Source organism: Mixophyes fleayi, chromosome 5 (assembly GCF_038048845.1).
Source record: "Mixophyes fleayi isolate aMixFle1 chromosome 5, aMixFle1.hap1, whole genome shotgun sequence".
In the NCBI taxonomy this organism is placed as follows: domain Eukaryota; kingdom Metazoa; phylum Chordata; class Amphibia; order Anura; family Limnodynastidae; genus Mixophyes; species Mixophyes fleayi.
Window position 1 is genome coordinate 48,893,520 of NC_134406.1, and position 13,555 is coordinate 48,907,074.

The 13,555-nt window shown below is 37.0% G+C and overlaps 1 protein-coding gene across 1 annotated transcript; it reads left to right on the forward strand.

Moving 5' to 3' along the window:
* Window positions 1–1,314: 1,314 nt before the first annotated feature.
* CRYGN (crystallin gamma N) lies at window positions 1,315–6,903 on the forward strand. Its single transcript, XM_075211241.1, has 4 exons — window positions 1,315–1,365; window positions 3,911–4,159; window positions 5,099–5,244; window positions 6,676–6,903. Exons 1-4 carry the CDS (start codon window positions 1,345–1,347, stop codon window positions 6,809–6,811), a joined length of 552 nt encoding a protein of 183 aa, XP_075067342.1. The 5' UTR covers window positions 1,315–1,344; the 3' UTR covers window positions 6,812–6,903.
* The last annotated feature ends 6,652 nt before the right edge of the window (window positions 6,904–13,555 follow it).

Below are 13,555 nucleotides of genomic sequence, written 5' to 3' on the forward strand. Positions count from 1 at the left end.
TTTTGCCTCGTTTTCAATTCCGAATCGATGGGAGAGTACCGAGCCTGCTCGGTTCGGTACTCGGATACCTAAAGTTCGGGCAAGTTCGGTTCTCAAGGAACAGAGCCCGCCCATCTCTAATAAGAACTGACTGTAATGAAAAATGTAATGGGAATGTAAGTGAATGGAATTTGATTTTAAAGTTTTACAATGATGGCAATAGGAGTGGCATACCACCATATACACCCTGCTTTGCCCACTGTACGCCACATAAAATGCCAACTTAAAAAAAAATATTATAAAATCACCTTATAAGGAATACCTTAACACTTTACTTGCAAATGTTTATTATACTATTTAAGTCAAAAGTATGTAATCTAAAATGATTAAAGATAAATCATTGTCTGTTTCAGATCATCATCTGGAATCCCTGGCACATCCAATCATGCATGGCCTTCTGCTGGTAGGATCACACGCTGCTTTAGTATCTCCTGGCTGATGATGTTACACTATGCAATAGTGTAGATCAGTCTTTAGTATGTTAATGTAACTTAATTAACTTTGCTTTTTTTTACATTTATTTTGGACAAACTAAATCCAAATTTGTGCAGCATAATAGTTTTTGGGAAACCCAGTAGCACTGCAATGACTCCCTTTCTATTTAACTATCTATTTATTTGATTTACAACTTGTGTGCAGTTGTACTAGGAGTTATTATCTGCTGCAACTGGAAATCTAGCGCTTAGTGGGGTTCTACACCTGTTTAATACATAATAGTTTTTAACACCAAGGACAAATCTAACCCCGTTTTTATAAAATTGGGCATTCCTTTCCTAATGTTATTCCGATTTGTATATTAATCCTATATTATTTTACACTGGAATTCTTCTTTACATTCTCCTGATCTTATAGTATACAGTATAGTAAATATTCCATACGCAGGAGAAGGTCATGAACCTTCACTTCATGTGTTCAGTGTCTCATTTCCTGGATTTATTAGTGGATTAATGTGCATTTCTATAAGTTATTAGCAGCATATGGTAAACTCTTCTAAATATCACATGTCGTGCTTCTCTATACATAAAAGGTGCAGTGAAACTGTCATTCTCATCAGCCAAATTCCTGCCGAGCAAATCTTTTGTCTGCTCATCTACAATATGTTGAAAGTCTGGGATCAGCAGTGTTAGATACAGGGGATTTTGTCTACCAAGCGAAAATGTTAAACCTTCTATAGTTGCTGCATTGTTAGAGGAGACTCGCGATATCAGCCTCTGTCTGAACTGTGATATATATTGGAGTGTCCAATTTTTCTTTCTGTCAGATTTGTTGGCTCCTGTGTTGGCTTGGACAGCGTCCAGTACAAAGATGTCTCAGTATTCTGGAAAAGTAAGTAAATAGTTTTATTCGGCTGTGGCTAACATATATGCTATATAACATTATATTATAAATAACAAAAACTTTTTTTTATTCTTCAAACGTGTTATCTCAGGGATAGTTTATGTTGGCAGAGGAATACATAAATGCATGTTGGAATCCCTACAGTAATTATTAGAACATAATACATTGTTTAAACAATGTGTATACATTTTTACTTGTGTATATTTTGGGGGAGATCGTTATTTATTATTTGCAAGTGATTAGTTGCTCAAAGACACATTTAATTGATATGCCCACTATACATACAAATATTTAAAGGATACTAGCTAAACAGAATACATAACAAATTATTTTCACATATATGCCAGAAGTAAAAAAAGGGCAATATCTAAAAAGTTTCAATTTGAAGCAGTCTCGCGATTTTGTGAGATTACGGTGCATTGTGTATTATTAGCGTTTAATAGTTTTCAAAATGAAAATTTAAATAAATCCATTAATATTAAAAGACCTTTATTGCTGCTGCTGCTGCATACGTTACTAACCCCCTACCAAACTGCAATCCACATTTAGATGTTGCCACCACAGACAAGGCATTTAAAAACCCTCTGTCTTTCAGAGCCAATGCTATAATACACACTATATAACATCACATTACAGTAAAGGCAGCTCACAGATGCATAAACTCAGTGGACTACCACTCTTTGTTTGTCCATGGATTTATATAATCGACATTGGTGGATAAATAAGTGAGCTGATACAGCTCCAGGCTGATCCCACCAAATAGGCCCACCATTTCCTGCCCCCCATGCAAATACTCTTCTGGACTTTTGAGGCAGCAAAGGAAAAACACTCAGCCCATGAAGTCAAAGACATTTTTTGCAGGAAAGTGTTGGCCTTTTTTTTTCTAGAAACATGAATATAAAGAATTCTTGATAAGTAAAATTTATACATTATTAAGGAAAGGATTTTTTTAAAATACATTTTTGTGTAAATTCATATATTATTATTTCAATGTAGAATTTAAGAGCGTTGGACAGTTTATATTAGTCAGCAATTATAACAGGTATTTCATAATTCTTTACTTCATACTCAAAGAACAAGTGAGACATATGGATACAACATTGCCACATGTGATCAGATTGAATTGTGTGGGTCAGACAATGATCACATTGATGTGTGCATGGGATTATTTGCCAATCAGAATGAGTCTATTTTGACTCACTGCTGAACTACGACACATGTACACTGTCTAGTTTGTCCATAGAGTTGGTTATTTTGTGCAATCAACCAAAACAACTGAATAAACACCTATGTAGCTTAGGATATAGCTTAGAATAGGCTGTACAAGAAACAATATGAAATAACTCTGAACCCATATAGTGACTTCAGTTTATACTTCATAGTTATGAAATAGTTTCTCAACCTTTCCTCAAGCCCACTGATTGCTGGTCTATACTATATTTTCTATTCCCAAACAGCTTTCTATATTTTCTGTAGATCTAATTGGGGCAGGCTAGACACAGTGCTGTAACTGAGCTAAGACACCATGTCCCACGTAGCTCTATATTTAAGACTAATTCTATTTATCTAGAATTAATATTTCCAAAACTAACTGAAAAACAGGCTGATACAGATGACAGAACTATATATACATTACTTTTATCATCACTAGCTGTCAAATCAATTTTGATAAGTCAATATTCTTCCAGACCTAAGGGCTCACTCACATTAAAGTTTACTGCAGGTGTTTTTAAATGCATGTAAATGGGTTAGAAAAGAGAAACCATTGTTTCCAGTGTCACCATACCCACTTGCGATTCTACTAGCATTCCGTTTGCGTTCAGGTTTTCAGAACACATTGCTTTGAGGAAACCTATAGCGATCATCAAACACGTGTTCTTCCAATTTGTACTTCTGTGCCCCATGGCTGCTTAATGGGCTTCTGAGTCTACAATCCATCATAGTAATACCCAGAAGTACACGCCTATAGAGCGTGCAGGGAATTTGTGGTGGTGAGGACTGGAAACTATCAGTTTAATAATGATAGATTCATACTTTGTAGATAGATGGCTCATTGGTCATAAAAAAAAAATACATAGCAACACGAATTCCTCATAGATAGTAACTACATGACTAATAATGACCAAGTATTTTCAGACACATTTTTTGTGCCTATGTGCTGCAATATTCCACTAAACTCATGCAACTTATTTCCAGCATAAATTTAACAGTAAAAGAAATGAAGGTGAACTGAATGATGAATAATGAATCTTTTTCAGATCTGCAACTAAAATGGAATTATAAGTAGATTTCTATTTGATGCTGGTGTGAAAGGTTACAAGTTATTTCTTGGGTAAATCCTGCAGAAACATTAAACAATTTTATTTGACAGGAGCATCTGCAAATAATTTCCTACAAAACACATCTTCTTTGTTCACAAATTCATTTATACAACTATCACATTTTTCACATTTCCGCTAGACAAAGAGAAAAGGCTGCCCTCTATACACTTGGCTTCATGTATAAAGAAATCATGTCTGCTGTCTTGTTTTAGATCATTTTCTATGAGGGAAAATGCTTCACAGGAAGGAAACTGGAGGTCTTTGGAGACTGCGATAACTTTCAAGACAGGGGGTTCATGAATCGTGTCAATTCCATCCGGGTAGAAAGTGGAGCCTGGATCTGTTTTGATCACCCTGATTTTAAAGGACAGCAGTATATTCTGGAACGAGGGGAATATCAAGACTTCCATCGTTGGAATGGACACAACGACCACATGGGGTCCAGTAGACCTGTCCGAATGGTTTGTGTTTCATTTATTTTATATTCCTTATCTTTAATTTCTTAAATGACTTGCCCATGGTTGTAGTTAAAACAGTTATTTCTTGTTTTTAAGTATTATTTATATTGAATCCTGACTTTTTAATGTATAGTTGTGTCTATTGGATCGATTCTACTTAATCGTTGTGAAAGCAGACAGGTGTTGCTTACCGCTGTAAATTACTCAATTGGAACACAAAGGCAAAGACACATCTTATTACAAAGGCATATATTTTGTCAGGCACCATCTCACGATAATAAAGAAAAGAAAAAGAATAAGTGAGACTTATTAAATGAAACGTAAAAGAAACATTTCTCTATATATTCAAAATGGATCATTAGAATACCTAAGTTAAAATCATCTCGGAAGAGAACAAATGTAAAAATCTAATAAAAAAAATGTTAACTTCCCATTTATGTTGAGTAGACGATATATATACATATATATATATATATATATATAGATAGATAGATAGATAGATAGGGAGAGAGAGAGAGAGACCAACAGTAGGTGAATCTTGTCTTCTGGAGTGACTATTATGAAACACAAACCGAACATATATACTTTTCTCATAGTTACTTTTACAAATGCAATTCAAACCCAGACATTTTTTATTACATTTAAGTTTGTTTATTTTTTAAACTAGGAGATATTTAGGGGGCAAAGGTTCAAATACCCTATTTTGTTACTAATAGATTAAATGAAAACGGGATCTATTATTAAATGCAATAGCAGATACTACAAGATCAAGGTCAGCATACATGCAATAGTAATAGTAACTTTGCGCAGGATAACTGAGCCAGGATCCAGGCCTGCCTACATGGAGGAAATGCCTAGTGACGTAACTGCAATTTTCTGCTATGACGAGGAGACACTATGTTGCTATCACAGATATCTCAATTTTCTTTCCCTTTGTTCTAGCATGGAGAACATTACAGACTGGAGCTGTTTGAAGGATGTAACTTCACTGGTCAATGCATGGAGTTCTGCGAGGACTGTCCATTCCTCCAAGGACGAGGCTGGAACAAGAACTGTGTGAATGCCATGAAGGTCTATGGTGATGGAGCGTAAGTATCATGCTGAGAAGTGGAGCGTGATCCACACAGAATACATCACGCTTAAAATAAAGTATGATGTCAAGTGGTACACAGATGGCACGTGTCACTGTTGCCGATATTAAAGATAACTGTTTTAATAATAATAACTTCTTCAGATACAGAAAAATGTGTAATAAAATTGCTCCCCATCTCCCCTATTTAATATTAGTCATTGTAATTGTAACCATATATATAAAATGTATGTAGAATATTGTACAATATAATGGAACTAGAGGTAACCCTTCCATAAATTAAACTGAATGTAATGATTAAATTAGCTTATTAACATAATTCAATATTTTTTCATGCACTACATTAAATACAGAAATTTTAACAACAGAGTATAATGAATAAATAACTATATTATCAATCACTATATTAAAGGGAATAAAGAATTATATACTATGAAATATATGTATAACTTCTTCCATCAAAGTTACATTGCTGGGTATAGTCCTCGCAAGATGCGCTGATATATGTGACTGCAAATAACTGGCACAGTTTCCATACCACCCAGCAGGTCACATGTTCCAGGTCACCCTGCAGGTGCCCAGGGAGATTTCACTCACTCACATTTTCCAGAGAACAATGGTAATATATTGTAGTAAATGGTAGGCGGACGTTTTGCAAAATAACTCCGAAACGATGCAAGCGATTGCATTATATAAATATCTCAAATCTACAGACCAAGAACTTTAAATTGGTATATGATATGCCCTGTTTAGACAACAGCATCATAGAAAGAACTCACTCTTAAAAGTCATACTTATGCCATTAATATATAGATGCTCCCAAATCAATGTAAAAAAGACCAACACACATTACTAGCTTAAGGACCCAAAATCATTTAATTCAATAAATACATTCTGAGCATTATAGAGGACATGGTTTCTATATTTAAAGCAATATGGGAAGTCTTGGATTGAGACTGTTGCAAGGTTGAGCGACAGGTAACTTTTGCCACTTTGTGAATTACTTCCAACTTAACTAGGGTATGAATTGAGTTATGAGAATGAAAATTGGACAATGTTGAGAACAGTGGGTTCTAGTAGTTTACTTTAATTAGATCTCTTTGGAGCTCAACAGTTGGTCACAGTCTTCTAATATAAATATATAAATAGTTTACAAAAGCACCTACACTCTAATAGAAGACCTACCAAATTAATAGTCAGTCCTCAAATTAACATAAACATAGCAAATTAATACTAAGCTCCCAAATTAATGTAAAGCACTGTATGGGGTCTGGAAGTAATGTAAGAATGTAACATTGCACTAAATATTACTGTTGTATAGTGGTTTGTAATGGAGGTGTCTGGACTTTGTATTTTCTGTATCATGTAAAGAAAAGTCAAACAATGCTGTTTAAATTTGTATTTATTATGATTAATTGTATAATTCTAGATGGGTGCTGTATGAAGAGCCCAACTACCGTGGACGTATGTACATTGTGGAGAGGGGAGACTTCCGCACATTCAATGAATGGCAGGCCCAGAGTGCAAATATCCAGTCCATCAGACGGGTGGTAAACTACTTCTAAGTGCTGAACCTTTTAACCTCAATCAAAGGGACACTTGAATGCTCAGTAACATTTACCTCTTCTAACTGACAAAATGCCCAATAAATTCTTTAACTGTGTGTCCTGGCCTCAGATTTTACTGTGATCTAAAAGGTTGTATTTTACAGACTGCTTATACAGCGGATTATGCTATAAAATAACAGGTACATAAAGTTACATTTGCATATTCTGTGTATGCCTTATTTACCTCTCCTAGCATCACAATATAAAAGTCAGTGTAAATATAATGTAATGATGAGAAATAGATCATATCCTTCATATTCTCAAAAGTGGGAAACAGAGAAATGGAAGAAGAATCTATAGGAAAAACACCCAAAACTACAGTGTTCCCCCTATATAACTCAAGCTTAAAAAATGGGTCAAAACTGGTGGTGTAGTTATATTGACGTATAATGGAATTAAAAGATCTTACTGCACTTGAAAAGTAACATTATACTTTTCTGTAATCAACTAAATGTTATGTAAAGTGTTAAGCTCCAGACAATGCTGTATACATTTGTGCGCCTAGATAGGAGACCAAAATAGATTACAAATTAAGCTGGCTACACACCTATTCAGTCTTACTTCAGAAGCAATTTCTGTAACAATTTCCCCAATGATTGATGAGCATGCCTTGTCATGTGTATACACTTATACAATTTACCTTCAGCTCAAATTACCCTCACTGGACTCAGTAGAATCTTGGCTTCTTATACTTTCCCCTCTTGGAGCTAATGGCAGGAGAGCTAAAACTCAATTAAACTCCAAGAATTAAAACTCAATCACCACAACAGAGAAATAATTGGCTGAAACCATACCATAGTAACCAGTAATGTGGTAAGAACTGAGAAATGGGAAGTACATAAAGATCTTATTATTCACACTGTAATAGGTATTGTCACTGAAGGACATATAGAGAAGTAGGAAGGTGAAAAATCTTTTGGAGACCATGATTATATTTAGAGAAAAGGCGTGTGCTGGACAGAAAGCAGGGATCTCTAGGCAATGACTAATGTCCCAAAATCTGAGTGTGGAAATACATAGTATTATCTAATATGCCAGTGTTAAAGATACAAATTCAAAGATGCCAGCAGTAATGCCCAGTTATAGGAACAGCAGAGGTAATCATACCCAATAGGATGCCCAGCAGTATCGCTAATGACCAGTTATATGCCCAGTAGTAACAGCAGCATCAAGTAAAATGTCCATCAGTTGTTTTATTATCCAGTAAGACTGCCAGTAGTTCTTACCAGTGTTCATTGGGCATTACTAGAAGTAATGCCAATCAGTATCAGTAATTTAGGACAACCCTTCATTTCATTTTTCTCATACTGCTCGATCACACAATCACATATATGGATGTTTTACTACATTGGTAGATATGTCCCTAATGATGCCCTTTACCGTAAAAAATGTTACTGGAAGGTTCAAATGACATCCTATTGACTGTCTGCTGAAGGCTGATCTCTGCTACCACCATGAACCCACACATTTGTTGTCCTTTTCAGGGCGAAATAGGCTATGGGTCCCTTACTAAACAGGGAATGACTGTGTAAATGCATTCTCTCCAACCCTTTAATCTCATTGAAATATCTTACTTCGTACGGCAAATTTTTATTTTCACAGGTAGGTAAAATAATAGATGCCCGAGTACACATAGCCTGTGTCCAGCATGGATACACCAAGCTCCAACTCCTTCCATCAGAACAAGCAAACATTTGTACCCACAGAAAATGGCACCATACACGTTCCATATATATGGGCGCATTTGCACCGAACAAATGTATGAAGGGCAAGAACATTTCCACTCATTTGTAGCTTCATAAAAAAGCCTTTCAGTTTGTCTGTTTGTTTCACCTTATTGCATTTTGCTAATCTCCAGTTTGAAATACTTACCTAAGGCAAGGTTCTCTACATTATAGTCTTTGAGTAGAAATCATACTTAGAGGTTTCTAGTCTTGAGTGTGGACTCCCCCGTAAATTTAGGTTAGTACATTGTTTCTACATATTTATACCATACACTCCCTCCCTTATAACGTCATCCCCAAAAAGCATCAGGTATATTCTCATAATAAGAATTTTTTCAATAATGTCTGTGTGTTTCTTTACACTTACTCTTGATTCATTACTTGAGTGCCTACCATGGAGGGTGCGGAGGAGATTCACTGCAAATCACTAGTTTCTGCCAGGGACAGATTACTTATCTCCTATATGAGCATCGGTCTTTCTACTCAGGAAGGGCCTTGACTTTTGTGATTTTGCATAACTGAATAGTAGGAAATGAAAACATCAATATAAAGTCACTTAACAGGGCATCTGGCCACTACATGAGCCCTGACATTGAGCTCACCATTGTGGAATTGTGGAAGAGGAATGCAACTCCATTCTTCTACAACAAACTCACTCAACTGACACTTGTTGATGGTGGTCTTACAGGAGTCGTTTCAGAATATACCATAAATCTTGAATCAGATCTGGTGACTGCGAAGGACAGCTCTAGAGGTGGTTGTACTGAGACAAGGGACAAAGATTACATGTTGTCATAAGCCTTATTAGGAAGGGAGTGTTACACACAGGATCATGTTGTCATGCATTTGGGCCTAGCCCAGGCCTCCTCAGGGGAAGAGCGTTACTTCCCGACGCAAGCGCCCTTTTTTAACGTGGTTTTGTCCACATGTCACCACCTCATCATTTTTCTCCATCACCTCATCCTTCATCTTCATCGCCACATCCTTCATCAAGCTACTTAAGGTGTTAAAAACTCCCCACTGTCACCCCCGGCAACCACCAACAACTCCCAACTGTCACTTCTCCTTCAAGAAATATATAGGTCAGTGTATAACTCTGCCCAGCAGGTGGCGCTGCAGCTTGTTTTTTTTTTCCACACATGCCACTAGGCATTTATATTATATATATATATATATATATATATATATATATATATATATATATATATATGTCCTTTTCAGATCAAGATACATATTCTGTCTATGAGTGAGCCACCCCATGTTTTGGTTTTGTTTTAGCAGCATCCTTATGTTTTTGTGTTGGTTTTGGATTTACCCCAAAAATTATACATTTTAGGAAAAATACTTTTTTATATAATTTACAATAATTTACGTTCATTTCTAGTCTATTTATAGATAATTTTATATTATTTGACTTCCTGTTTTTGAAAACACAATTTCTCCCATTACATTTTGTGGACAGAAGCAGTCACCCAGTCACATCAGTTTTGACTTTACATAATCGTTTTCCTATCTTTTCTCATTATCATCATCATATTTGTCATAGTAGTCAGTGTTACATAAGCACAGATACTTCAAATCGAATTACATCACCATCATCCCAAATGTCCCAATATTCAGCAGTATGGAGCTCATGTGGAATAGGATGTAAGTTGTATATAAATTGATTTTTGTGTTTTTTTTTGTGTAAAATATGCATTTCCATACTGCGTATGTGCACTAAAGATGTGTATGCATATGTCTGTATGCAGATTCAGACACTTCTTATACCTATGACTCCTTATGCTTAGAGAGAGGGAATGTGAAAGGGATAGGGAGAGCAAGTGCATTAAGGGTATATTTATGTAATTGTGAAAATATTAGAGGTCACCACTGCAGATGTGCCTGTCACCGGCAGTATCTATTGTGGGTGCTCGACCCCAGATGAGGACTGATGATAATGATCATGGTCATCAACATGGACCGTTGCAGTGTAAATAAATATATTAAAGCATATTCCTCCCCTAAGAGCAATCATAGCCTGCGCTGATGCGGGAATGGAAAACAGCATGGGTTCTCTCTGCAATAGCTGGAACCACACCAGGCTGTGACAAGCTCAGAAGCAAGTGGCAAGTAGATAGGTCAAAGTTTAGGAAATATGTGAGCCAGGCAGAAAAGTTTTCAATGAATTGGGAGATTGGACTTGGGGAGCAGCAAAAGACAGCAACACGAAAGTGAATTGGAGAGAAGCGATGGGTGCTGTGCACTTCAAAGGAAGAGAAAGAGAAAGTTTTGAGGGTATGACTCAGATGACTCAGCATGGAGAAAGTCAAATGCCTACTCGAGGTCTGGGAGTGAAGCTGAGGGAACAAATAGATCATGAATGGATGTGAGTTTGCTACCAACAGATATCTTGTTCCAGAAAAAGGGGAGGGACGGTAGTAAAGAAATGTGGATATGGTTAGAGGGATGGATAGTGTGGGAGTGGGGGGAGGAGCAGTTGATCTAGGAAGTGGAGGACAGTGGAGCAAACAGAGGCTCCTTTGTCGCTCCCCATGAGCCATCTTGGAGGTAGTCTAGGGCCCAAGCAGTAAGTGGTCCCCCTCATTTTTCATTAAAACTCAGTTTACAAGTTTGTTCTTGATAAAGGATTAAGTGAACGTGGGGTGAGCAATTTTAGTATATTCCAATAAATTTAGGGAGAAATACATGGAAAATGGGGCTGTATATATTAAATCCCTTGGGATGAAAGACTTACTGTAAGTTATAAAAAAAAATGTCCAGTAGGGAATATTTCAGAATTATGAATGTACAGTGTGATAATATAGAGTGGGGGTCCAACTGCTGGCTCATGACAGCTTTAATTCGTAACTGATAGTACGACCACTTGGAATTTAATCATGCTGGAATTTTATCCTAGGGTCAGCAAAGTGGGTAGTTCGCAGCATTGAGACCAAAACAACAACTGTTATCAAGAATTGATACAAAGTGATTATTGTGACACAAAATAGATACATTATGTTTAACTATATTCACAATACTATTGTACTCCAGATTTAAGGTAAAAAAAGTAAGAGGTGATGAACTTGAATCCAGGTTTGTTTGTTTTTTTACCATGATCCTTAATACCAACATTATGCCTGTCTCTTTATTTAATGTAAATTTGAGTGAAGAAACAGTACAAACATGATACATAACCAAACTTTTAAAATATAAAACCATAGCGTGTCCTTAAAATTTTATTCCCCTTAAATAGTATTTGGAACTGAAAAAAATAAAAGCAATGTGTTAAAGGAGTGGTGGACGGGTGAAATGGGAAGGTGCTGTTTACTAACCAGGTGCTTGTATAACATATATATATATATAGTACACAGCTAAAGAAGAAAGAAAGGGTAAAGGTCATCATAGAGGGGCCCAGGGTACGTCTACGTGTAAAAAATTATTTGATTTACTGTGTAAAATGTATTAGATTTTCTCTATGCATGCAATGTGCCTGACATAATTCTTAATAAGTGAAATAGAAGGGTGGTCTGTTTGTTTCCAATTTTTAGCAATCGGCACTTTAGCTGCTGCCTCTAAGTTAGAAACCAGTTTTTGGCTATGTGAGCTAAGATCCTGGGCAAGTTGAGAGAGTAGAAAACATCAGGGATCTTTTGGTGTCTGTTGCTCTAGCATTGAAGTGATTATGAAATTTACCCTGTCCCAAAGAGGGACCATTCAAGGGCAAGGCATCCAGTTCCCCTTTGGCCACATTCCCACCAGTAATATGGCCTAGCCGTTGGAATCATTTTAAAGAGTCTATCAGGGGTATAACATCAATTGTAATACAGTCATTGCCAAAAGTTTTGAGAATGACACAAGTATTGGTTTTCACAAACTTTGCTGCTTCATTGTTCTTAGATCTTTTTGTCAGATGTTGCTATGGTATACTGAAGTAAAATTGCAAGCATTTCAGTGTCAAAGGCTTTTATTGACAATTACATTAAGTTTATGCAATGAGTCAATATTTGCAGTGTTGACCCTTCTTTTTGAAGACCTCTGCAATTCGCCCTGGCATACTGTCAATCAACTTCTGGACCACATACTGACTGATGGCCGCCCATTCTTGTCTAGTCAATGCTTGGAGTCTGTCAGAATTTCTGGGTTTTAGTTTGTCCACCCACCTCTTGAGGATTGACCACAAGTTCTCAATGGGATTAAGGTCTGGGGAATTTCCTGGCCATGCACCCAAAATTTCGATGTTTTGATCCCCAAGCCACTTAGTTATCACTTTTGCCTTATGGCAAGGTGCTCCATCATGCTGGAAAAAGCATTGTTTGCCACCAAACTGTTCTTGGATGGTTGGGAGAAGCTGCTCTTGGAGGATGTTTTGGTACCATTCTTTATTCATGGCTGTGTTCTAAGGCAAAATTGAGAGTGAGCCCATTCCCTTGGCTGAGAAGTAACCCCACACATGAATGGTCTCTGGATGCTTTACTGTTGGCATGACACAGGACTGATGGTAGCGCTCACCTTTGCTTCTCCAGACTAGTGTTTTTCCAGATGCCCCAAACAATTTGGAAGGGGATTCATCAGAGAAAATTACTTTACCTCAGTCCTCAGCAGTCCAATCCCTGTACCTTGTGCAGAATATCAATCTGTCCCTGATGGTTTTCCTGGAGAGAAGTGGCTTCTTTCTAGACCTTCTTGACACCAGGCTATGCTCCAAAAGTCTTCGCCTCACTGTGCATGCAGATGCACTCACACCTGCCTGCTGCCTGCATTCCTGAGCAAGTTCTGCACTGGTATTGCCCCGATCCTGCAGCTGAATCAACTTTAGGAGACAGTCCTGGCTCTCGCTGGACGTTCTTGGGCGCCGTGAAGCCTTCATCACAACTATTGAACCTCTCACCTTGAAGTTCTTAATGATCCGATAAATGGTTGATTTTGGTGCAATCTTACTAGCAGCAATATCCTTGCCTGTGAAGTCCTTTTTGTGCAAAGGAATGATGACTGCACG